This window comes from Spinacia oleracea, chromosome 4 (genome assembly GCF_020520425.1).
Source record: "Spinacia oleracea cultivar Varoflay chromosome 4, BTI_SOV_V1, whole genome shotgun sequence".
Taxonomy (NCBI): domain Eukaryota; kingdom Viridiplantae; phylum Streptophyta; class Magnoliopsida; order Caryophyllales; family Amaranthaceae; genus Spinacia; species Spinacia oleracea.
In genome coordinates this window covers 163,118,234-163,144,155 of record NC_079490.1, presented here as the reverse complement: position 1 = coordinate 163,144,155, position 25,922 = coordinate 163,118,234, and the positions used below count along the sequence as shown (strand labels likewise).

General features: G+C 35.6%; 2 protein-coding genes and 1 long non-coding RNA gene across 3 annotated transcripts; 2 read left to right on the top strand and 1 right to left on the bottom strand.

Moving 5' to 3' along the window:
- The first annotated feature begins 1,989 nt into the window (after nucleotides 1-1,989).
- Nucleotides 1,990-5,077, top strand: LOC130459951 (uncharacterized). The gene is made up of 4 exons (XR_008919716.1): nucleotides 1,990-2,318; nucleotides 2,482-2,651; nucleotides 3,901-3,950; nucleotides 4,493-5,077. It is a non-coding gene; the product is annotated as an uncharacterized lncRNA (long non-coding RNA).
- A 6,029-nt stretch (nucleotides 5,078-11,106) lies between these two features.
- Nucleotides 11,107-16,295, bottom strand: LOC110793990 (uncharacterized). The gene is made up of 7 exons (XM_056841819.1): nucleotides 14,432-16,295; nucleotides 13,803-13,893; nucleotides 13,550-13,707; nucleotides 12,907-12,958; nucleotides 12,684-12,766; nucleotides 12,506-12,599; nucleotides 11,107-12,390 (listed from the first exon to the last, which is right to left on the bottom strand). The coding sequence occupies exons 1-7, from the start codon at nucleotides 16,106-16,108 to the stop codon at nucleotides 11,405-11,407; spliced, it is 3,141 nt and encodes a 1,046-aa protein (XP_056697797.1). The 5' UTR covers nucleotides 16,109-16,295; the 3' UTR covers nucleotides 11,107-11,404.
- Nucleotides 16,296-16,558: 263 nt separating this feature from the next.
- LOC110793988 (uncharacterized) lies at nucleotides 16,559-20,539 on the top strand. Its single transcript, XM_021998932.2, has 4 exons — nucleotides 16,559-16,797; nucleotides 17,324-17,434; nucleotides 18,862-18,944; nucleotides 20,126-20,539. Exons 1-4 carry the CDS (start codon nucleotides 16,700-16,702, stop codon nucleotides 20,143-20,145), a joined length of 312 nt encoding a protein of 103 aa, XP_021854624.1. The 5' UTR covers nucleotides 16,559-16,699; the 3' UTR covers nucleotides 20,146-20,539.
- Nucleotides 20,540-25,922: the final 5,383 nt, after the last annotated feature.

Genomic DNA, 25,922 nt, shown 5'->3' with positions numbered 1-25,922 from the left:
AACCCAGCGCTCGATGCTTATGGCTTTTGTTGTTGCTCAATACCGTGAGATGAATGCTAAGACAGCAGCAGAACACTGCAGCAGAACACAACAACTGCTACATCATTAGCCAGCAACAGGTGCAGTAGCAGTTTGATTTTCTGGAAAAAAACAGAAGAAAACAGCAGCACCTGCACTTCTGATATGTGCAGATTGGTTCTTCTGATAGTGTTTGGTTCAGCAGCTCCAGGTGCAGTTTGATTTTCTGACTTCTGATATGTGCAGATTGGTTTTGCTGTTATCTTTTTTATTTCCCTTTCAGCTTTGCTTATGCGTATGCTACGCTGTTACACTTACGTTGTTACGTTTTTAATGAGTATCATTCATTGGTGTTATTGTTGTGGTTGGCCGTTTCTATTCAATTTTTGATTTTCAGTATTGTTGTGGTTGTTGTTACTGTTTGAAAGTCATACTGAAGTGCCAGTTGACCATGTGATCAGATCACTGTCTACTCTCTGCTACATTGTTGATTAAATGTTTAGGCACTCAGCCTATTGAAAAACCAAATAGTGCTTACACTAAGCAGTTTCTGATAGCAGCCTATTGAAAAACCAAATAGTGCATATACTAAGCAGTTTCTGATAGCAGGTGTTGAGGTTGTCGTGTGGAGTTTTATTGTCAGAGAGAAGTAAAGATTGGGAATCATACAGAACCAGTGTGAACTTATTTGTGATGATTAATTGTAATACTACAGTTTTATATAATCTCGCACGCATCGCGTGCATATAAGACTAGTATTACATAAATAAAAACTGTTGCTATAAATATTCAAATTATACAATTGTTGCCATTACTTTTTTATAGCAACGCTTTCCTAAAGTTAAAGTCTATTAAAATTAATAATTATTTAACTGTTGCAATAACTATGATATAGCAACGCCAATGAAACTGTTGCATAAAAGGGCGTTCCTATAACCCTTTTTTTGTTGTAGTGACTTTATATATGGTGAACTAGTATTTTATGCACGCGATGCGTGCGGGATTTAACAAATATTAGGCACTAAAAATCATTCGCAAAGTCCATATTTTGCGATATTGAGGTCATACAATACTCGTAGGCTTACATGACGAAAAATCGAATCGTATGACCAATTAAAGCTATTGAAAAATTTAACATTATTTTTGTTACAAATGAACATATCCCAATGAAAAATAAAATCTCCGTACTGAAATAAAGTAATTAAACATAAAAAAAAAAGATGTGTATCTCGCAATATACTTGCTTAACCATATGCACTCCTCCACCTAATCGATATGCAACACATAACTAACAGAGTAACAGTATAAGAAAGTTCTAGATTAAAATGTCCAGTTGGTGAAGGTATCATCCAGGAAAAGCTTTGTTTCCGAAGAATGAGAATATTTTTTCCATGACCCATGACTTTTTCCATCACCCGAGTGCGTCCATTAGGCTTCATGAACGTTGAAAAATATGTTTTAATGTTAAATACAACATGAGCTAATTAATTCAGAAATTTATGTGGTCAGAGTATTAGATTATTTTAAGGTTTTACTTAGATTAAAATCGAGTTTTTCTTTCCGCTAAATTGAAAGTTTTAATTTAAAATAAATAAATATTTTATTTTGATGCTTTTTTTTGTCTTTTCCGTTAAAACGAAAGTTTTAGTTTAAATTAGATTAAATATTTTTTTTGATGCTTCTTTTTTTGCCTCTAAAACGAAAGTTTTAATTTAAAATAGATTAAATATTTTATTTTGATGGTTTTGTTTTTCTTATCCGCTAAAACAAAAGTGTTTATTTAAAATAGATTTAATATTTTACTTTTTTTTTTTTTCTTTTCCTCTAAAAAGAAAGTAATTGGTATTAATAGATTAAATAGATTAAAAATAAATTAATTCGTATTAATTTAAAATGGATTAATAGATTAAAAAGAAAGTAATTCTTATTAATTTAAAATAGATAAAATATTAATTTTTTTTTGAAGGAAGATAAAATATTCTTTTTTAGAGAAGATTCACGGGTATTGTCATTCAATCATTCTCTGGTTCATCATTCTCACTTCTCTCTCCTCATATTTCCTTTCTCTCTCCTCGGATCTTAGAACTCAAAATGGCGATTAACCCCTCTCGTTTCTCTGGTTTATCTCTCTCATCTTGGTTCATCTCTCTCATTTCTCTCTCCTCTTATTTCCTTTCTCTTTCCTCAGATCTGAGCAATTAAAATGGTCAATTAAAATGCGTTTAGGCGATTACTAAACAACAATAAACAATTTGTCAAAACCAAATTCTCTTTGCTGAATCGACGATTACCCAGAAATGGTGAGCAACATTTTCGTTTCAGTTTGTTTAAGTTGCAACTTTTAATTTATATCTGGCTCATTATATTGTATTTTATGGTTTTATTTCCTTATAAATTTCCAAATCGATCTTTTTGTTTGGTTTTCATTTATTGTCTTGTTGGTGTGATTTGAGTTTGGTGAAGTTTAGCATGTGATAACTCATTGAAGCGTTTTGCTGGGCGGGGCGTCAGACGGTCAGAGGCGACGGGCGAGGCGCTAGTCGAGGCAATGGCGAGGCGCGGGGAGTGAGGGACAGCTGCTGCAAGCAGTGCTATGGGGGTAGGCTGCGGTTTTTGCTGAAATTGTTAAAATGGTATTCATTTTGCTCATGTCTATTTTTTGGTTCTAAAATGATTCTATTTTCCATGATTCATATGGTTTTGCTCAGTCAGTGTTTAATGGATGCTCTAGTAGGTTTTCCTTCTGGATTGTTGCTTTAATTCTATTTTTGGTACGGGTTTTGATAGTACAATGATTCATTTTGTTCCATGATTTATATGATTTTTCTCAGCTCAGCAAGTGATTTTGCTCCAATAAGTTTGCCTTACCTTTGTCGATTTGTATATGCATATCTCGATTTAGCTTCAGAATAATCTAATTACCTTTATTTTTAATTTTGTGAGGTTAAGCATGTTGGCATGTTGGGTTTTTTTCCAGACTTTTTGGTTTTAATTTGTGGAAATTTTTGGATATTTAGGGTTTAGTTCAAGGATTTATTGTTGCTTCACTAATTGAAGCGTTTATTAGTGGAAATTTTGTTTTTTTTTTGCTGGGGTTTGTGTGTGGTTCAAATTTGAGCAAGAAAGTTGGTGTTCTGCTTGTAGTTAGTCTGATGTGAATCCCAATGTGGTTAATGTTTGGTTTGATTTTTGTGGAAAAAATTTGGTTTTGTCCAAACTTTTCAATGGTCACATATTTGGCCAAACTTTGTTATTTGCTCATGAACCGAGATCAGTTTGTTACCGTTTACCTTTTAAGTTGCAATTTAACCAATCTCTTTTTAACAACTTTTACTTGAATGAGACAGTAAGCCTTACATGCATTTGGCGTAGAAGTATTTGGGATTGTGAGTTAATGATGCAATTAGTAGTTTTAAACTGCAAAGTTTAAACTGTGAAGTTTCTGGGTTGATATTATCATCGTACTCTTTATCAACCCAGACACGAACTGTGAAATTTCTGTTAGGTAATCGCACTCTTTATGTTAGTTGTAACAAAATTGTTTTAAGGTTTATGTAATTTCGCACGCATCGCATTCAGAGAATCTTAATGTTCTGATTTCATATTTCTGTATAGTGATAACCTAATGTTGAGATTTGTTCTTAATAAATACCCAACCTTCGATCTTTGAAAGTTGTTCTTCATTTCTATGTTAAACGATGCCTTTTTTTATTTTCCTGTTATGAATGTGATTTTTTGCTCTTGATTTCTTTTGTGATTTTATCTTCTAATGGTTATTGATGAATGTGTTAAATTTCCTAATCCCCATTGTACTTGTATGTTTCTTCTATTATATTTTTTAAGTGTGAAGCTTGATTCTTAATCATTGAAGTTCTTTTGCAGGCTCAAAATTTATGGTTTACCTGTCGCCTTGTTTATGTTCCAGAGCCTGGGTAAGCCTTTTTCAGTAACCAATTTACTCAATTTTGGACTGTTATTTTAACGACATCTAAAAAACAATACATAACCAAGAATAAAACATGCAATATTACGATTAAATCATCTTTAATAGGTTGATACAACAGGCTGTTTTCGTAATAAAAACTCAACATGTAATAAAAACAATAGACTATATCTTAGATGTCATATAAAATTCAATATATAACCAAGAATAAAACTCAACAAAAACATACCTTATGCTAAAAGTTTATAGTTGGTTGAGGGAAAACCTAAAATGAATTCTAAACCTGCATACATGTGAATTTGAAGATCTCGTAATAAAAACTCACGAATATTTTAATTAATATTTTGTTTAATTAGACGATGTCGAGCATACCTTAATATTTTGAAATCTGCAAAACAAATAAACGCCATTGTTTAAGTTAGACAAATTCAATCTACATAGCAACAATTTTAAAAAAGAACAGTTTATGCATAAAAAATCACAATTATTATAAAATAAATTGTTTAATTTCTGTTTTTATTTTCTTTCAAGGAATCGGGAGAAGATATTACTTACGTCTATCGGCGCGACTTAAAGAACAATGATGGAGTTTTTGGAACTGGTATACTGAATTACTGATTTTATGCAGATTTTTTGTTTTAATTTTCTTGGTTTAGACTGATTTTGATTTAATTCAGTCGAATGTCAATTTGATTTAATTTGGCAATTGTAATAATTTGTAATAAGATTTTCACAGCTGGGTCTTTGTGTGATGTTCTTGGCTGGGTTTTGTGTGATGTTCTTGGCTGGGTTTATGCGTTATTTTTTTATCTGTGGGTATATGCGTTTTCTTGGCTGTGGGTTTATGCGTGATTTTCTTGGCTATGGGTTTTAGCAATTTTTCGTGGCTGGATTTATGGGTGATACTTCCTTATTTGCTTTTTATTTTGACTTTATTGACAGACTTTTCTGTATTGGGAAAGATTTCAGAATTACAGGATTCTTTCATTTTCTTTTTTTATCTTCCTTGCCTGATTTCCTGATTGATTGACGTTTAAACATATTCCCTTCCCAAAATAGATTTTCAGTTTCAAAATCAGTAATTAATCGATTTTTAAAAATAATAGATAATCAGAATGTTATGAATGTTACCAAATAAGTCAGCTTTGTAATTGTTAACTGTTTAACGGGGGGAGGGTATTATTGTCTTTTTGCAAGTGGACACGAAAAGTTAATTTACTTAAAAGCCCTCAGGAGCTGGCTTATATAATAGAGATGTAATTGGGAAATAAGATAAAATACCTTGTATTACTGGTAATATAATTATTATTTTCTTTTAATTAATGATTGTGATTTTTTTGATATACGGAGTATTAAACTACTCCCTCCGTACGTAAATGTTGTTTCCGTTTCATTTTTGGCGTTACTAAATGTTATTCCCATTGTGAATCTTTACTATACTTGCCCATGTTTTTTTAATCAAAATACCCTAATATCCCTTTCTAACTACCAAAAAATCATAAGATTCTACCCATATTCCACCTTAAATTTCACCACCTTCCTTATTTTATTCATTCACCCTTCCCCATACACCCACCATCCCTTATTTAATTCATTTATCATTCCCATACACCACCTTAATAAAAATATCTTTCATTTTCCTTATTTCTTTAATATTTTTTCTCCCCTTTCCAATCATATTCTTACACCCAATCTTTACTCATATCCCATGCAAACCAATATTTCATTTTTCTTAATTCTCACCCACAGTCTTTAGGGGAACAACTTAAATGAATGAAGGGAGTATTATTTCATTAGTATTTCCGGTGTCCACATGTCCATCATTTTTAAGATGGCGTTTTATCGTACATGTATTGTGTTCGTGTCCGTGTTCGTATCCGTAACCGTTTTGGTGCAACCTAGCTTAAGAGATGGTGCATTTTACAATTTTTGAGAGAAAACTCTTATACAGAGGTGAAGATGAAATGGCGTAAGAGAGACTAAGACCCTATTTTTTTGAGCTAAATTTTACTGAATTGAAATAAATACGGGGTACATAATGGATCATAGATAATAATAATAATAATAATAATAATAAATAAATAATAATAATAAATCTCTATTCTATAATGGAACTCGTGAGATTATTTTAGTACGTAATTGATATTTTGGTCTCCCCCTATAGAATAGTCCACAATACCCTCAATTAATTCATATTTTAATTAATTAATGCCTCTACTAATTACAAGGTTTAAATTACTATTATATTTAATTATTATAAAATACAATATAAAAGGCGAAAGGGAGTGTTTAAGTTGAAAATTACTCTCTTACAATTACATTAAGTTGTTAAAATGGTGTGAATATTAGTTAATTAAAATTTAAAGTAACATTAGTATACGTTATACACAAATCTCTATTTTATACACAAATCTCTATTTTAAAATACACTCTTTCACTATTAATTAAATAATCAAATTAAAAAAATACAATCAATTAAAAATAATACGATCAACTAAAATAGTTTAACTCGGATTTTATTAGACTAATCGATCATTTGACATAAATTTGATTGCAAAATGGCCGGCATAAATCAAGCATAAATTAATACTTATAACAAACTAAAATTACCTCAAATTTGATTGCACATAAGGTAATTGTTGCAAACTAAGCACACATTAAAGCATAATTGCAAATTACATTTTTTTTTCAAAAAAAAAAAACAAACCTGGCTCGGATTAAATCAATCATAATTTCTCATTCAAATTAAAACAAATTAATTAGACAAATTCAATTATGTGTATGATCTCTGAAATCATAATTTATGACTAAGCTAACTCTGGAGATAAAATTAATTAACCCACGTCAATCGCCTCTCAAGAAGTTATATAATTAGCCAAAAAAATTTAGCATTTGACTACTATTAAATATGGTAGTGAGCCGGGCCGGGATTCAGACCGGGCCCAAGTCAGGCTCACTCTCGTGCCGAGTCGGGTCGGGCTGGAAAGTTCAAAGCAGGGTCCATACCCACGAGCTTTCGTGTTGGGCCGGATCGGGCTGTTGTGCCTAAGCGTAATTTTATTAATTTAGCGTGCTTTGTCGTGTCGGGTCGTTCATTATCATGCTTTTTTTTTTTAAATATGGCCCAGTCCCAACTCATAGCCCACAACTTCGTGCTCGTATCGGGCCGTGCTTTTTTCGTGTCCGTTCCGGACCAGAACTTTTCGTGTCGGGTCGGGTCGGAGTCTTCTTTATCTACTACATAAGCCTGACTAGCTCCCTCCTCATTCTAATCACTCAAACCACAATCTACTTTTCTCTCTCCGTTTATTTGACCTCTAAAGTATGCCCATGTACTCCGTAATACATTTACTTTGTAGAGTATAGGTATTCTTATTGATTGTAATTGAATGACTACTAGTTATTCAAATATAATACTCTGTATTAGTTTTCTTACAATTATACATATACATTTGGTAAATCTCAATCCATCGTTTAGTTTTTTTTAGTTTTCAACCTATGCCTTTTATTGCTTAATTTTTTCACAATTATTTATTACTCCATTATAACTACCCAAGTCTTTTTTTTAATTTTTTATTACTAATTCATTGTAGAAGCTAAAAAGATGTATATGATGTTCATATGCCATTTGCTACTCCGATCAGTATAACTTTTTCACATTATGACCCACATTTCTGCAACAATTTTGATTTTTTTTCATATGTTATTGATAAATAAATAAATAAATAAATAATGCAATAAAGATTACATCATTCTCATCCATCATACAACATGAATTTATTCAAAATAAATTTTAAGCTAGATTCTGTACTCCGTAAAACTAAATTATTTATGACTTATTGCTCTAAGAAATAACGTTAGAAAAAAGTATTGACAATCTATCATCTTTTTATACATGATAATTACAACCAAACATCTATATAAAAAAAAAAGGTATGTGACTAAAGAAAATATAGTTGAATGTTACTCCGTATCTTTATATCAGAAGGAACACCTGAGGCAACGTCAAAAATGTGAACTACTCTTTATACCCTCGAATTATTATTATTTTTAACTTTTTTTTTCTATTTTGCTAATCATAAACTAATATTTTATCCGTCTTAGATTAGTTTTTACACTTTCCACTCTTATTTGTCTCAGATTAGTTTTTACACTTCTATTTTAGGAAAGAATACACATACAAACAATTATTTGAATGCATCTCACTTTCCATTACCAAAAGTTAGGGTCCCCTCTCTTACATTCAATAATAAAAAAAAGTACTTCGAGCATCTCCAATGGTTGTAGCTAGGTACTAGCTTGAAATTTATAAAAGTTTCAAGCTAATAGCTGGACCGTTGCCCTTAATGCTAGGTTTTGAAAAAGACTTTTTGGTGTGAAAATAATAAATTAGCTTGGCCAAGTAAATTACCTTAAACAAGCCAATTTGCTTGACAACTAGCCCCCAAAAGTTGCCAAACAATTAAATGACAAGTGAATCCAATTTAAATAACAAGCTAGTTACTAGTCATTTGAGCACAAAGTTAGTTAGAAAATGAAATAACTTGAAATCTTATGTAGCATACCAAGCTAATTGCCAAATTAGCTTGTCATTTGACATGCTCTTATATATCTTTCATCACATCTACTTTTTAATAAATTAATATCCACTATCTCCTTTCACATCTAACTTCCAATAAAATAATATTTAACAATCAAACAACAACTTATCTTCTAAAATTGTGTGCCCTTAATAAAGTCAAAACTATTCAGGAACAGAGGTAGTATTGAAAAAAAATGATTAGCTAACTAATTTATGAAATCTTTGAAGGGTACGTATTTAACCATTGGTAACGGTGATACATTTTGAAAATTATTAGCTACAAATCCGGGTGCACCGTACGTGCATTTAATGGTACTTTTATACCTATTGACGGTTTCTATCACATTTTCTCCTCACGTATAAGGAGAAAATGTGAGAGGGTGTATGAAATACGTTCTAGTTACGTTTAATAGAAAAAAAGATGTAGTCATTTGAAAAGTGTATCGTTATTCGACGCCCGCGTTATTAATGTGAAAGTTCAAATATGCCCTTATAAAAAGTTACTCCCTCCCTTCATTTTTTTCAACCCCCCCCCATCAGTCACCTCCCCCTCCCCCCCTTCGCCGGAGTCCTTATAACCTCGTCGAAAATCATTAATTCCGGCAATAATTTTTTAATTTTATTTTTACTGTTGATGGGCGGTGCACGCTTATTCCACGGTAAACATGGGGCCCGCGGTTATTGCTTGGCTCCCATGTCCACCAAGCAGGTATTGTGCCCGACAAACATGTGGGCCAAGCACAAGATCTGCTTGGTGGACATGGGAGCCAAGCAATAACCTTGTGCGGCTCCCATGCATGTTCACCGTGCAATAGCTGTGCGCGGATTTTTCTCGCCCATGTCCACCAGTAATAATCATAAATAAAAAATTATTTCAAATGTTGATTTTCTCGCCCGCGCACAAGATTTGCGTGGCTTCCATGTACCCCGCGCACTGCCTGTGCGCCGGTGACATGGGAGTCATGCACCAGATCTGCATGGCTCACATGTCACCGGCGCACTGGTTGTGCGCAGCGGACATGGAAGCCACGCAAATCTTGTGCGCGGGCGAGAAACAATTAATAAAAAAAAATACCTTTCGCGGCGGCAATAATGGAGGAGGAGGAAACGGCATCGACGTAAGTCTCTTCAATTGAGCCATTGTCGTTGAAACCTCCACCGGCGAGAAAAGGTGTGGTGGGCGGCGAAATTTGGCTTGGAACCTTCGAACGCCGCCGCGAAACAGGGAGTGCAGTGCGCCTTCTTTGCAGCGCCTGCGAGAGGGATTGCAGCGCCGGCGAGAGGGGAGTGCTCCGGTGGCTATTGTACGAGCGAGAGGGGAGTGTTTTGAGGCCGGCGTGAAGAATGGAGGGAGGGGGGTGAATTTGATGTTAAAGGGCAAATTCGTACTTTCAAGTAATAAATGAGGGCGTTTTTAACGGATTAGGGCGTCGAATAAAAATGCCCGAACACGCATATCTTGCATAAAAGGTAGTGACCTTGTTTGATAGATAGAGGTTTGGAGCAATTTTAGAGGTTTTGACCACTTTTAGAGGTTTGACTAGTCAAAACCTCTAAAAGGGGTGTTTGGTAAAAAGAGGTTTGTTGTGAACCTCCAATTTTGAACAAGCTGCTATGAGCAACGTTTTTGTTGGAGGTTTGAACCATTAATTTGTAAAATACATTAATACCCATAATTAATCAGTCGCATCTTCTTTAATTCGTCTCCCTCCTCTCCTCTCCTCTTACCTTCTACATTAGATCTGAGACTTCAAAGAAGGAGCTCCTGCCATTTGATTATTGTTTAATTTCCATTTATACTGCTTTTCTCTTTTGATCTCCCAATTTATCAACAATAATAGGTTAACATTAATTTTCTGGGTTTTCTTCAAATGTTTAGCATATCAAGCAAGGAAGAGGATGGAGGAAGACATTTCTGGGTATTTCTGGAGTATTATGTTTTTTTTCCTTCTGTTTTTTAATTTCAGTTTTCTTATTTTTTATTTTTAGATGAACGCAGTAATATTGTAATAGTAACCCACTTTCAAGTTGTAAAGTGAAAATGTCTAAATTGAAGTAGTACACAACTACGAAGTACGTACAATAATTACCACCTAAATTTATAATTTTTCCCAAAGTTAAATTTATAAATTAGAAATGCACCATATCTTAATAACTAAGGAGGACAATAAAATAATGCACTAATGCTACAAAAATCAATGTCCAAAAATGTCATTTACACAACATAATAGTCATCAGCTTTTAGCAATCAGCTAAGTGTTACCAAACAAGTTTATACAAACAGCTAGTCAAACCGCAGTCAAAATCTGCTAAACAAAAAGTTAATCAGCTAACTGCTAATGCAAACAGTAAACCGCTAAACTCTAAACTCTTGTTACCAAACAGGGCCAGTATAATAGTGAAACAAGTGGTGTGTAAAAGTAACCAAAAATGAAATTGTTTATGATTTTAGTGGGCCCATAAAAAAGTAAAAAATACTTTTGTACGGAGTAATAAACAGTTTGTGAATTGTTATAAAAGTTACTAAAAATAAAATTGTAACTCTTAATTAAATACGGTCGGAAATAATAATTTCAACTCCTAAAAACGACAATGTTAAACTTCTTATTTGGCTAATGTTTTAAAATGAAGAAAAAATAAAAAAAATTAGCTCCAAAACTACCAAAACTATTGTCAGTCCTACAACTTAGAACTTTACAGAGATTATCCAAATTTGAAAGATCATTCAGATCGATCACATGATCTGAAAACACTACATACTTGACTGCTTTCCATGGATATCTATATCCCTTAATCTCATCCCAAAAATGGTACTTAATTACTGTACCCAACAAACAAAAACTTAGACAAGAAAAATGAATTCATGCAAGAAAAATACTAGACTGACGCCCAACCTTAAGCGGCACCCCAAAATTTTGATATGCTCTTATTTCTCCTCCTAATCCTGCTGTCACAATCACCAATCCCCATGCTCTAGCTTGCATTGTATCACCTCCATGACTTCCTCCTCCATCAAACCAAGACCATCCTGAAGACCATGAAGGTGATGGTGCATGGTTTGAAGTTAATGATGGTGAATCTCCATACCTAATTGATCCTCCTGTTGATGAGTTGAAAGAATCGTTTATTCTTGATGAATCTGTTCTACTGATCTTTGCAGGATCTGCTTCTGGACTATCTGGACCATCTACATTGTTTTCACTATTGTTGTTGTTGTTGTTGCTGTTGCTGTTGCTGTTGCTGTTGCTGTTGCTGTTGCTGTTGCTGTTGCTGTTGCTGTTGCTGTTGCTGTTGCTGTTGCTGTTGCTGTTGCTGTTGCTGTTGCTGTTGCTGTTGCTGTTGTTGTTGTTGTTGTTGTTGTTGTTGTTGTTGTTGTTGTTGTTGTCGTGATCATCTTTATTATTGCTGCTGATGTTGCTGCTACTTGGGTTCTCATTGTTGTTGTTGTTGTTGTTGTTGTTGCTGTCGTGGTTGACAGTCTTCTCTGTTGCGCTGTTGTTTTTCTTCTTGTTCGGCAAAGGAGGGAGTTGTCTCTTGCTGTTCTTACCTGCCTCTTCTTTTTTAGGTGAATTGGTGGCAGAGGTAGTTGGTTTTTTGGTGTTCTTTTTGGAGTGCAATTGTATGTTCGGAGGATCAAACTTTATACTACCAGGCCATGTAATTGCCACTGATACATCTTTACAGTGGAAATACTCGTAGGAAGCAGTGTCAATTACAGTCTTGGTTTTACCATTTCGATGCTCTACTCTCTTCCATATGTAAACATTTGAATCTTCACTACCACAGATGACATATTTTCCATCTGGGCTACAAGAAGCAGCAATTTGACTGCTTGTATTTCTAAATCCTGTAATATATGAAATGAATGATATGGTTACTGATATATTTTAGCAATGCTGTAGAAATGTATGTCAGATTATGTTGTAAATTGAAAATTTGAAGGAATAAGGAAAGTATTATACCTCTGAACTTTTGTATTACATCTGAACCATCATATATCCGTATCCTTGAATCCGCAGAAGTTACAAGAACTTCATTCGGGTTTTCCGATGTAAACTAGTACCCAAAAAAAAAAAAAGTAATTTGTTAGCAAAAATATGATGAATTTGGTAGAACAAGGATAGGGGAAGAAAGTGATACCTCGAAACCAGTTATCTTCTTCGGAGTTCCTTTCTTCTTGTTCTGGATATCAAATTGAATTGTTTGATTTAATTTCCCACCATCTGCATCAATTTAAACTACATGAATGATATTTCTGACCTGTTTATTAGTTTATTTTGTTGCATTTGGTGCTGTAAAAGTGGTAAAAAGAGACTTGGGTTAAAGTTCTGTTAAGGATACAGAGAAACATAGTAACTCATACCAGTTATGTTGTACATTCGACAGTTCCCTTTGTGTGAGCCTACTGCAGCACCCTGCACCCACGGAAAACATGGATTGTTACTTATGAAAATGATTCGCAACATGCGCCCTTTAAGCTTTGTCACAATGATGACATGATATGCTTATGCGTCATGATTTAAATTGAAAAGTAAAATATTTAACTTATATAACCTATTATACATGTTTTTAAAAAATGTAGGAAAATCTTAATAGTCTAATTTATTTCCTTTTTTATATCCGAATTGATAATTAAAAATATTCTGATATGCATAGCCTCATGGCGCCTATATATACCAATTAAATTCCAACACGTAAGATTGCGACAACTAAATATTGTCGCAACTTGCGACCTTTATCATCACCCACTTACTTATTAGTATCATATTTAAGACTTAAAGTTCGATACTGAAAGATTGTCCTATTGCAATTTGAACACTGACATAATTTCAGGGCCATCTTTTATTGTTCTTATATAGTAAGAGTATTATATTAACGGTAAATCAGATCAATGTTTTCTTCTTAACTCTGATGCAGATAATTGTGATCAAATGAGGCCATTTAGGTCAAGTTAAAGTAACAAAAGACCAAATGCTAAACAAGGGTCATATCATAAACTTTTGTACCTGGCCATCAGGAGTATAGCAAGCAGCAGTGACCATTTCATGAAGATCAGTCCAATCAACAACCCGTCTACCTGGTACGCTCCATATCCGGACCTTGGCATCGAGTGACCCGCTGATGAAATATTCATCATTCACAGGATTGAACTGTATGCATGTAACTGCACAAAATTAAGATTCAAACCAAATATCTTTAGAATTACACAAATATAGCCTACCATTTTATGTTCATTTTGATTAGAGATACTTTCTTTACCATAGTCATTATGTGCAAACAGCTTCAAACAAGCCTTTGTCTCCAAGTCCCACAGCCTCACAGTTTTGTCCATTGAAGATGACAGCAAATACTAGGAAAACAAAAAAACCCTTAGATTTCATTGTTTCTTAACTGTTAGTTACACTGTACAATTCGTGGATTGTGGACAAAGATGCACCAAAAAGAACATATGTACAAAAGAACATGCGATATATTATTTTATTTTTTTATTAAAAATATAAAATAAAATCATATTCATGTTCTTTTCGCTATGCTCTTGTGTTCTTAAGATGCACCATGCTCACTGTGTACCATATTCCACCATCTAAATTGCGTTAGCCTGTATACATATTCAGATGTGACATATACTAATTAACACTGGTTTTCCTTCCAATGAGCAGGGTGCACCCAAAGAACATATGTGTACACGTTTATGATAAAGAACATGACATTATGATAAAAGTAAATGCGATATATTATTTCACTTTTTTTTATTAAAAATGTAAATAATAAACATATCCATGTTCTTTTTGCGATGTTCTTGTGTTCTTAAGGTACACTATGCTCACTGTTACCATGATCAGATGTTACAGAAACTAATTAAAGAAAAACTGTCATATATTCCATACCTGAGATCTAGACCAGGAAAGGTCTAGCACATCATCCAAATGACCTTCAAAAGAACAAACAGGTTCATTTGAAAGAGCAAAAACAGTCTCAGGCAACTGAACATACTCAGGCATGCTACCTCCTCCTCTACGACTACCCGATCTCCCTTTCTTCTTCTTCTCCAACGTAGACAAATCCGGGGCAAGAGGGGGCTTATCCCGGTCAGGTGACGGGCAACACATTGGATGAAGCGGGGTAGAATTAGCTGATTCTTCAGGTGGCCTTAATGAAGCAATTTCACATTCTTGAACTTCCCATACATGAATCACTTTATCTTCACCTGCACTTGCCAAATACCGTCCATCGAAATTAAATTTAATGGTCCAGATTGAACCTTGATGTGCCTGAAATTCTTGACATAGTCTCAATGCTGTAAACTCTTTATATGTCTTCCCCTGACTCCTCACTCTCACCCATTCATTGCTCTGATTAGTATTACTTTTCCCGCCTTTTTGTGAATCCGGACTGGGAATAGGATATGGAGGTGGGGGTGGTTGTTCTTTTTCCGGTGTAGAACCGCCTAAACCGGTGACGGAATTTGCCACTTTGTTGATGTTTTTAAGAAGAGAAACTCCCCTCCTCTTGCTGTACCGGAAACTCTTAGACAAATAAGCGTTGACACTGGTTTTCCTTTCAAGGGAAGTACCAGTACTACCCACGCTGCTATTCTCTCTTCTCATTAGCTCCTTTACTACAGGGGAATACCCTACGGATTTCTCAAACTCCTCCATTGTTAATTGCTTCCCTGTTTGAAGATCACTAAGACGGTTCCACATTCCATCTTCTGCAAATTCCTTTACAACAAACTCTTTTCCTGTATCTAAATTCTTTATCAAGAAGAATGCAGCTAACTGTTCACCGCCATTCTTTTGCTGATTCGACCTTGCTTTTTTACCTGTTTTCGTGCTGCTCTTTTTATTTTTCTCATAGTGATTGTGATCGTCAACAGAGTTATAATTCAATTTACAAAGACGAGTAAAAGGAACAAAAGTTGACGATGTTCTAGTTAGCCTCTGTTTAGAAATGTCACCAATTAAATACTCCTTCCTTCGTCTAGTCTCAATCGAGAACGAATCAATGTCGCCATCGGATCGTGACCTGACCAGAATAACAGAAGCATCTGGAGAAGGAGAAAAAGCTGTGGAATGATCCTCAATCTGATCATTGTTGTGATTTCCGCTAATTGTCTTGGGTTCTTTATCTTCTCCAGCAGCAGCAGTAGCGGTAGCAGTAGCAGGGAACTTCTTAGACATAGCCATTGTTCTAAGCCTAATAAGTTCCCTGTTGCTGTTCAACCCCATCCCCTGCAACAGCCTTCTTCGACGCTCTTGTATTGATGTGGGCGCTTCCATCCAAATGTCGTAATCTTCATTCGACGGCGGCGGCGGTATCAATGGTGGGATGGGGGACAACACATTCATAGGTTCTGAACCTCCCTCTGATGATGACAATGATGAGAAGACAGACGTGAAGGACATCCGTGGGTCCTCAAACTCTTCATCAGAGGAGTCTTCATCAGACATATCCATCGGCACCACGGCGGAGATACGGTTGTTGCTATCGAAGAAGTCTTCGTCTTCTTCGTCATTACATCCTAGTCCGTCCCAGTTCATCGTCATTGTTCGTTTCATATCCATTTTTATTATTATGATTGCTGATATGATGGTGATGGTGATGGTGATGGTGATAATGGTCGATGTCGTTGTTCATCTGGTGTTGTTGTTGTTGAAAACACAATGAATTGCGAAGGTCAAAAGGTTGAAATTTGGGAAGAACAGCATTTTGTTTTCTTTATTTTTGATTGTTTGATTTTGTTTTTCTGGGAATATTTTTGTTTGCGAGGGAGAAAAGAGGATGAGGAAAGGGAGTGGAAGGGAGAAAAACAGGGGGATGTTTGCCTGATTGGCGTCTATCATTCATCGCAACGAAGAACATGGCATCACGTTTTAACCGAAAAGACATCTTTCCCACTTCTTTCTCACCAAATTCAAACTAACACGTGGTAAGCTATGATTGGCCGGAGTAAATATATGGTAGGTCCTCTTATTTTTTTAATTAATAGTCTAGTTTCACTTTCACTAGCAGGAGAGAGAAAATTAATGGTTACTCTCTTCCTCTCTCTCAAAACCATCAAACCAGGAAGTTTTTCAGAGTAAGATCAACGAATTTGAAAGAACTTCGTCTATTTGGATGACGATCAACCTGATCTCAGAAAGAACTCCGATAAAATGGAGCATCTACAGCTTGAATTATTGGAGAGCGACTACTGTATCGGAGACGAAGACTTTGCTGTCTACGAGGGCGGGTTTCCGGATGCCGATACTAGGTCTGTTTCTCTTTTCTGTCTTAATTTTGAAGCTGGAGAATGAGTATAATCTAAACGAAAATTTGGTAATTTTAGGGTTTTTAAATTCTGGGTTTTGGAGCTGAATCAGTATGTTTCTGATTTGGGTAATTTGGTACCTTTAGAAATTCAAGATTATTTGATGTGTGTTGAATTTTGAATTTACCAGTTGCTTAACACTGTTTTAGTTTTGAGGGTTTAATTTTTTTGTTAATGTTGATTAAAAATGGATCGTTTTTAGACTAAGACTTTGTTGTTGTTGTTGATGAATGATGATTAAAATGGATATAAAAATGTGAAATTTATGTCTCTATTTCTTTTGGGGAAAGGGGCGTTTAAGCTTTGTTTACTCGTTTTTTTTGGTATTGTTTATTGAATAACCTGGTTAATTGAATCATAGGGTCTGGCTGAACATTGTTCAATGAAATGTTGTGAATTGATATTGCCAATACAGATTAGCGGAGGATTATTGGAAATTAACTTGTTTAAACTGATGATTGTGATGCAGTATTACCAGGACTCCATTTGCACTTGCTTGTTTGAATCCAAAGCACTATAATGTTTCTAAAACTCTAATAGAGTTGGGTCCCAAATGCCAATGTCAATGCATATCGCCCAGGTACCGTGATTGGCATTCTTGTTGCCGTTTGTGTGTCTGTTATGGCTATTCTATATCTACACGTTCATGTGATATATTTATTGTTTGTACTTTGTGATAGAAATTTGAGGACGCACGCGGAAGTTTTTTATGGACCCGAATGATATAACAAAATTGTATTTTCATCATTGATTATATGGATAAAAATTGATGTACAACAATATTTACTTTGGTAGAACACTTGTTTCTACCCTTCATATATTGTGGGAGCTCTCTTGATTGGCTCACCTTAAACTTATGCACATACAACCTATTTATAGTTGTATTATGGTTTCTAGATTTTTCTACTCCCCTCATTATCTAGATTTTTCTTAGGATAATTGTAGATATTTTAGTTACTAGATTTTTCTAGTCTAGCTCCTAGATATTTCCTAAGATTATTCTAGATTAAAATTTACAATTATATTTCTAGATTTTTCTACACAATACATTTCACTATTATATTTTTACAAGTGTATTATCTAGATTTTTCTAGATTAATATTTTAACACTTTGCAACCCCTTTCTCGGTGAAATTGTTTGCATGGTCTGTTCAAGTTGACTGGTTTGATGGTTAGTAGAGCAGCTTGATAAACTAGTAGACTACACTTCTTCCTTGTGAAGTTGCGAGTGTCTATGTATACTTCAGAGTTCAGACAGATATAGTATTGATTAATCTTGCACATTTTGTGAACATTATTTGCCGTACTACTATGTGATATGAAGAATGGTGAGGTACCAAGCCACTGAGGTATATTGTCATCTGTATGTGCTTGCTTAGTTGCTTTAAATTCTCTTACTTCATCAAGCTTTATAGTGAGAAATTATGTGCTAATTTTATAGTATGGAATCATCAACTGTTGGTTTTCCTGTTTCGTTCTTATCTTTGAATTGTTCAGATTCATCCTCTGTAATGGTTGAATGTTCAACACCGGGTGTCTTTGCAATATGAAATTGCATGCCTATTTTGTTTAACAAAATGCCTGCATGTTCAACTGATTTTCCTTTTTTTGCTGATAATGCATCTAAGTCGTAATTCCTCGTAATGGAGGGACGCCTTTACATCATGCAGCAAAATGTGGCCTGGTCACCAATTTCTGTTTGCAAAGTGTGATTCTTTTTCTTAAGGCTTCCTTGAGTAGGCACGAAGATAAATGAACTTGGGTTCTGTTTTCAGTTTCTTGTTTGAACTGTGACATGTTGTAAATCAGTTGAAAATGAGATGCATATATCAAAGTAGAAAAATTGAACAAATAAGTCTGGGTCAGGAACCTTAATAGCATATACATTTTTAAGAGAGTTTTCAGCAGGGAAGTAGTAAAGGAGAGCACGCCGTGTTTGAGAAAGTTAGATGGTTAGTTTTTTTTGTTAAAACGTAATACTATATGGTACTAAATCAAATCTTGCAGGTGTCATAACTCTTGCAATGCATTGACGGTTTTTGGAGGACTACGATTGAGATTGGCAGATTTCTGTTGCTTTTCACAAAAAGGTTTGATATTTATGTCCTTCCTTTCTATAATTTTAATTTTAATTCTTGTGATTCGTTGGTTACTTAATATTGTGGTGGTATCATTACTTAAAAAGTGTAAGCCTTGAATCTCTTTGGACTCCACAGGTTAGTTTCAATTTTTGAGAAAATTTAGTATATTGGATTGTTTTTTTTATCATACTAAAACTGATATATAAATTGTGTGCAAGTTAATTCTGCGTGGGTCGTGATAGTATCGATGTAGAATTGTATTGAGATATATTTTTGGAATACTCTACATGGTCCTTTCTGGAATTTTGTACTAAGGGTACCTACCAGGCAACTGAAATCCTTGAAATCACAAAAAGCTTCATACAAGCTACATACACTTCCAACTATGCATAGCACAAAATGAACCAACAGCTTGCTTTCTTACCAAGGTGAAGGGTGTAGATTATCCAGATTAGTGCACTCAAGTTTTGACGGATCACCAAATTCTTGATTGTTGGCACTTCCTCCATTTGCAAGCTCCTTCATTCTACTTGCATGAAGATAAAAATGATTACCAGTCTAGGAAACAAATAATAGCAAGTCTAACTATAAAACAAAAACGAAGAGTTTTGTATCAGATACAGAAACATAGAGTCCACTCATGAAAGGCCTTGCACTCTGAATTGACTTTATATAAGATAAGTAAGGCAAAACATATTAATGTTAGTTGGAGTTTTTCAATGGATCCATCTAGCGAAAGCAGCTCATTCCCATGAACTCTCTTTGTAACCTCAATGCCAAAACAGCATCGTTATCTTTGTTTGGAACTGCTCTTCTACTGCTCAAACTAGCTTCTTTTGACCTTCTTTATACTCTCGGGTCTGCTATTATGGTTAGCCTAGTTACTAGTACTGATCGTCCTTTCACTGTTCTTCTTGCGCTGATCAATGGGACTGTGTTTATAAGTGTTCTTGTATACATTAATTCCCGTAAAAGGTTTCACTAACTTAGATTAATTGTTAATTACTGCTTGGTTAATGAACCTGATGAGCTGCCTGCATTTTTGTCATCTTTTGCCAAAAGTTCCAGCAATTAAAACCATAAAAAGAAAGATAGTGTTGATACTACACTCATGAAGGAAACTGTTTCCCCCATCCTAAGAGCAATTGCATACTATACACGTTAATTTGCTTCGTTTTCTGAAATTTCAGGATGCTCTTCAAAAGAATGAAGCTGCCAACAAGGAGAGTGATCAGCCAATAAGCGAAGAGGAAGTGTATTACAAGACTGCCGGATGATGAGAAAGGAAGATTATATAACATTGGCTCGGCTGCCGTGTCATATTTTGAGAAGTTTGATGCAAGCACAAAAGGTCAAAGGGTTCCATCGCAGCAACAAAAGGTTCTCGATGAGACAGTTAATCAAATGAAACTTCTCAAAAGCACAATTTCAGCTACTTTCTCAACAGATGACGGTTTCGTTTCTTAAGAGTGTAGCTCCGTTTGAGCATTGTATGAATACGGAACACTAATAACTTGATGTCTTGGAATATGCTTTTGGATGGAAATGCACCTAAATGCATACAATGAGGTTGACATGTATCAATGTATGTTGTTGGTGGAGGATGTTTTTTGTAAAGTGTAGGAAATGTAGTAAAGTGGAAGATAGGTTTTGAAGCTTGGTGAAAAAGTAGTTGTTTGATGTCAAGGGATGTCAATGGGGCGGGACGGATGCGGATGTAGGTCCCTCCATCCCCATCCCCCCTAAAATTTCCATCCCCATCCCTCCCAACGGGTATAAACTAAAATTCATCCCCGCCCCACCAGTCCACCACCCAACTGGGTATCCATTCTCGTCTTATCCCTGTCTCATACCCGCGTCAATACCCGCCTAATTTTTCTTATTTAGCAAACATTTTCCATATATACCGAGTAATAAAAGTTAACTTTAGGAAAAAAATATCTTATGACTAAAGTATCGTATGTACGGAAAAAATATCCATCATTACAAAAAAAAATCCAAACAAAAAACTCGGAAATCTCACCTAAATTCATATTATCACCTAAACATGCAAATAAATCCAAACTAACTCCATCACCCATAGCGGGTATGAAGCGGGACGAGTGGGGATAGGGCGGGGCGGGCGGGTTCAACACAAAATCCACACCTGCCCCATCACCCATGGCAGGTACGATTTTTATACCCATTCCTGCCCCATCACCCGCCAAATCTACCTCCATCCCCGCCTACTTGGGGCGGATGCGGGGCGGGTCTCCCGCAAAACCCGCCCCACTGACATCCCTTTGATTAGGTATTTGGCTTTTGAGGGAAGAACTTAAAAGTTACTAACTATTGTTGATCTTTAAAGTGTCAATGCAAAGTTAAAGATATTTTAGCCATTGTTCTTACATATTGGTTTTGTGACAGGTAATGTTGGTTTTATGGCATTAAGGGCTCGTTTGGTATGAGGGATAAGGGGTGGGGATAAGGATATTTTATCCCTTTATACTCTTATCCCTTATTTGTTTACAAGGAATTCTAATTTATTTGGGGATGGGGATAGGGACTAATAGAGCCTTTATCCCCATCATTCTGTACCAGGGTAGGAGAAGGTATAGAATGGAGGATTTCTCCTTTTTATGTTAAAAAGACTATTTTATCCTTCATTAAAAGGCTAATATGTAAAGAAAAGATGTTGATATGATTTTAGCCTACCATTTTAAAAAGGGTAATGTAGTAAATTTATTATTTAATCTCTATCCTTATCTTCTACCATGCCAAACAAGAGATAGGGATAAATTAATGAATTTCCTATCATAAATTTCCTATCCCTATCCCAATTTATATTCTTATCCCTATCCCCTTCTCATACCAAACAAGCCGTAAGGTATTCAATTTTAACCCAAAAACAAATGTTCACCAGGGATTCCATTTGCTATAGAAAACAAATATTTCGTACCGTTGTTCTTGAAAAAGTTGCTAAGGTAACTATAAGTGCCGTCCTAAAAGATTTACTACGGATCATTTTTACCTGTAGCAAAATTTTACATTTAGGTTACTATTTTCTGTAGGATGATAATTATTGTTTGCTACGGTTTTGATTTACAACGGTTATTTTTCCGTTTTAAAATGGTGAGAATTACAAGAAGATCGTAGCAAAATAGAGTTTGCGACTACACGGTTCTTTCCCATAGCAACCTATTTTTTTCCTACCGATTATCGCTATTTTAAATAGATTTTGTCCATTAATAACTGTTTTTTTTAGTGTCCTTGAGGGTTGAACGACAGAAGTTTGAAAAGAGAAGGTTATTAATATAAAAGTGATGTATCATTGTAGATACTGTGTGGCTGATTATTAGTGACATTATTATTTTCCGTCAAAAAAATTGTGATAAATACCAAAATTTTCTTATCACAAATACTTCGGAAAAAGGAAAAAGAACTCAACTTAGCGAATTCCAGTCAACTAGTAAATGTTGACTTTTTTCAGGTTGCCCGTCATTAGGTCCATTAAAGTTAACGGATTAATAAGTTTGATCATCGATAGTTATTGTATTAGTGAAACTGTTTTCTAAAGATCGTCCAACTGTTGCATATTTACTCTTTGCCATATATTTGACAAATTTATTTTAGCTGTAAAATGAACTTGATAGCCTTTTTTTACGAGCTTTTCTTATCTAAACTTAATTATACCTTTGTGATGAACCGAAATGAAAGTATTACGGAGTACTTTTTTTTATAGGAAACACAAACTCTTAATGTCACCTGGTGTAGTGTAAGGCTGATGTGAAGTTGCCCCAAAATGATTAAAAGTTATCCCAATATAATGTAAAAGTTATTTATTATTCATAGTTTCTAAATGCAGAAATTATTTTCTTTGTGCAAAATTGAAAAGGTCATAAATACCCTTTTATATGCTTGCTAAAAAATTAAAAATACCATCATTATCTTCCGTAGTTCCATCGTCATCCATGAGTATTACTCTTCTTTCACTCGAAACACACCATTTTCATGAAAAAACAAAATCTTCAACCTTCATCCAACCTTAGCTTTTCAATTTATAATGCATAGTAGTATTTCGATGTATACAGTTTTTTGTGTTGAACATAGCTAATATGTTCAACAAATATCAATTCCGTAAGATAAGGTTCTTCGGACTGTCAATGGCAGCGATGCCGACGGCAAGTCGGCAACATCAAAATTAGCGTACAATCACAATTAACACATAAAACATCCTCTTTTAACTCCATGAGATCGAAATATAAACAAATGGTGTAATCTTCAAAGTCTTGCCTTAGGCTTCAGTTACCAATGGCCATGGCTGAAGAATTAATTTATCTACATAAAAAGAGAATTGTATAAAATTGAATAGTTGAATTCATGTGAAGAAGGTGCCATTAACAAGTCTAGATGGTTCTCTCCTACTCTGATTTTGCGGTTAGAAATACAAAGCTCGCAATTATTTTGTTACGGGCTTACGGCTTTCTTTCCATTGGTAAAAGATACACCCGGTTGTACGTAGCTCTACATGTAACCGGGTAGTTTTGGTTTTTAACCCCTCAAAAGATACAATTTTATAGTTTAAAGCACATTTTTACAGGTTAAAGTACATTTTTATAGCTTAAAAGCAGATACATTTCAAAAGAACATACTAGCGCGAAGAATTTGAGAGGATATGTAAACTGATGTTGGTTGCTCACCTTTTAAGTTTAGATTTTTTCCTAATTGGAAGAAGATATTCAATATCATAATATTTGAAAACATATGTAAATTAAAATTGTAAAAATGTGCTTTTAAACTGAAAAATGTGCTTTTAAACTGAAAATGTGCTTTTAAACTGAAAAATGTGCTTTTTTTGAGGGATTAAAAAATACAAAACGATCTGGTTGCACGTAAAGCTACGTACAACCGAGTGTACCTAATCATTTGTGCTGGGCACTTTGGTCATTTATTGTTTTGCATTAAGAAATCAATTTCTGCATTTAGCAACACTCATTTATTATAAACCGGGTACAAACATGAGGTTTTTTTAGTTCGAAAATCATAGGTCAAGTGATCCACACACTACCACAAAGTTAAACAAATTATCGTTAGTCATACACGTTCCGGAGTATTTGTTTTATATAGTTGTTCAAATTTGTTTTTGGCGGGTATATCAACAATGATGGGATTTTGCTTGTCTTATTGTTTACAACTTTACGTACACATCCAAACATTCAAAAGTGTGCCTTATTTACTCCATTTGAACGTTCACATTTGAATATAATTTTGTTTGGTATGATAATCAATTTCCTATTCCCTTTGTCCTTTTTATTTGTTCTATTTATCGTTTTAGTCTTTTAGGCAGTCCTTAAAAAAAATATGCATTATCATAAAAGTTTACGGGATCACAATTTTACTTTCACATAAAATACAATTGACCTACCATTTTTATTTCTTCTCAATTGCATATAACCAATTATTGTGTGCATAGGACAACTATTAAGGACGAAGGTGTTTGGGCCCATGTACATGGTCAGCCCAACTAAGTACAAAAGACGAAAATGCCCTTGAGTCCAGAAAATCAAGGAGGACAGTTGTTCATTAGAAGTAGACATAATTACATAGTTACCCCCGTGTAATCATATAAATACTCTATTGTAATCATTAAAGATCTATCTAATCATTACCTAAAAAAGCAAATCAGTCACTCTCTCTCTAGTTCTTCTCACTTAACAACAACTTATCTAATTTTAATTATCATACGAAGGTTCCTCGGAAATCACAGTCGAATACGTCATCGGTTACGTTAATCCCCCAAGTTATTATATTCACAGTTTCTCAGGCAGAAACAGTTTGGCGCCGTCTGTGGGGATCGCTTAACAAAAAGCCATGGTGAACACCAGACGTGCTCGACGACCGTCACCCATTCGACATCCTTCACCTACCCGGTCACCCTCTCAAGGAAGGTCCTCGGCCTCCAGACATGTGGACGATCGGTCGCGTCATGGTCCAGTGCTGTCTTCTCGACACGATCACGTGCTCGAGTCGATCCATGCCAGTGACCCGCAACCTCACGGAGAAGTCGAGGGACCTTTGCCCGTCACACAGGAAGACTTAAGGAGACTGGCTGAACAGTTCAACGACACTCTAGAGCGTAGCCTCAGGGCCGCCGTGTTGAACCTCCGGGATGCCAATGAAGGACCATCTCGACCCAGGGGGCAACCAAGAAGCACACTCTCTACGAGAGGTCCTCCTCGGTCCGAAAGAGACCATGAACCACTGCTGAACCTTCCTCGACACCCAGGGGAACCTCGGGCTTCGAGAAGCCTCCCCCCACCACCCCAGAGGCATGGCCGAAGCGATGCTCGAAATGTGATTGTCCGACGAAGACTCAGGAGAGGTGAGCTCGACGCCCGCGAAATCATCAACTCTCGAAGAACCGAGGGGAGACAGAGAGATGCCGAGGGGATTTCTGCTCGCTCTCAACATGAGAGTCCGAGAAGATCCCTTGATCACCCTCGACATTCCCTCACCCCAGTGGAAACTCCAAGATCTCAGCACGGGTCCTCTCGAGAACGAGATCAAGAAGAAAACTCAATCACATCTGGAAGAGGGGCTGATAGACACACCCGAACAGAGAGAGAACCTCCTCTGACTGGGAGGCGAGAGCCAACTCCCCCTCGAGACGAGGTGCAGCTCGACAACCTCAGCTTCCTAAGTCCTTTTAGCAGACAGATCATTGAAGCACCAACCCCGAACAAAGTCAAGGTGCCTTCCATCGACCCATATGATGGCACCTCTGACCCGAACGACCATATGGATGCCTACAAGGCCCGAATGACTGTCCAAACAGGAGATGAAGCGGCATGGTGCAGGTTTTTCCCGGCCACTCTCAAAGGGATGGCCCTCTCATGGTTCTCAGGGCTATCGGCTGGTGTCATCACAAGATTCTCAGTGCTCGAAGCTCTATTTAAGTCACAGTTCATTGCCGGACAAGTATACAAGAAGACCAGTATGCATCTCATG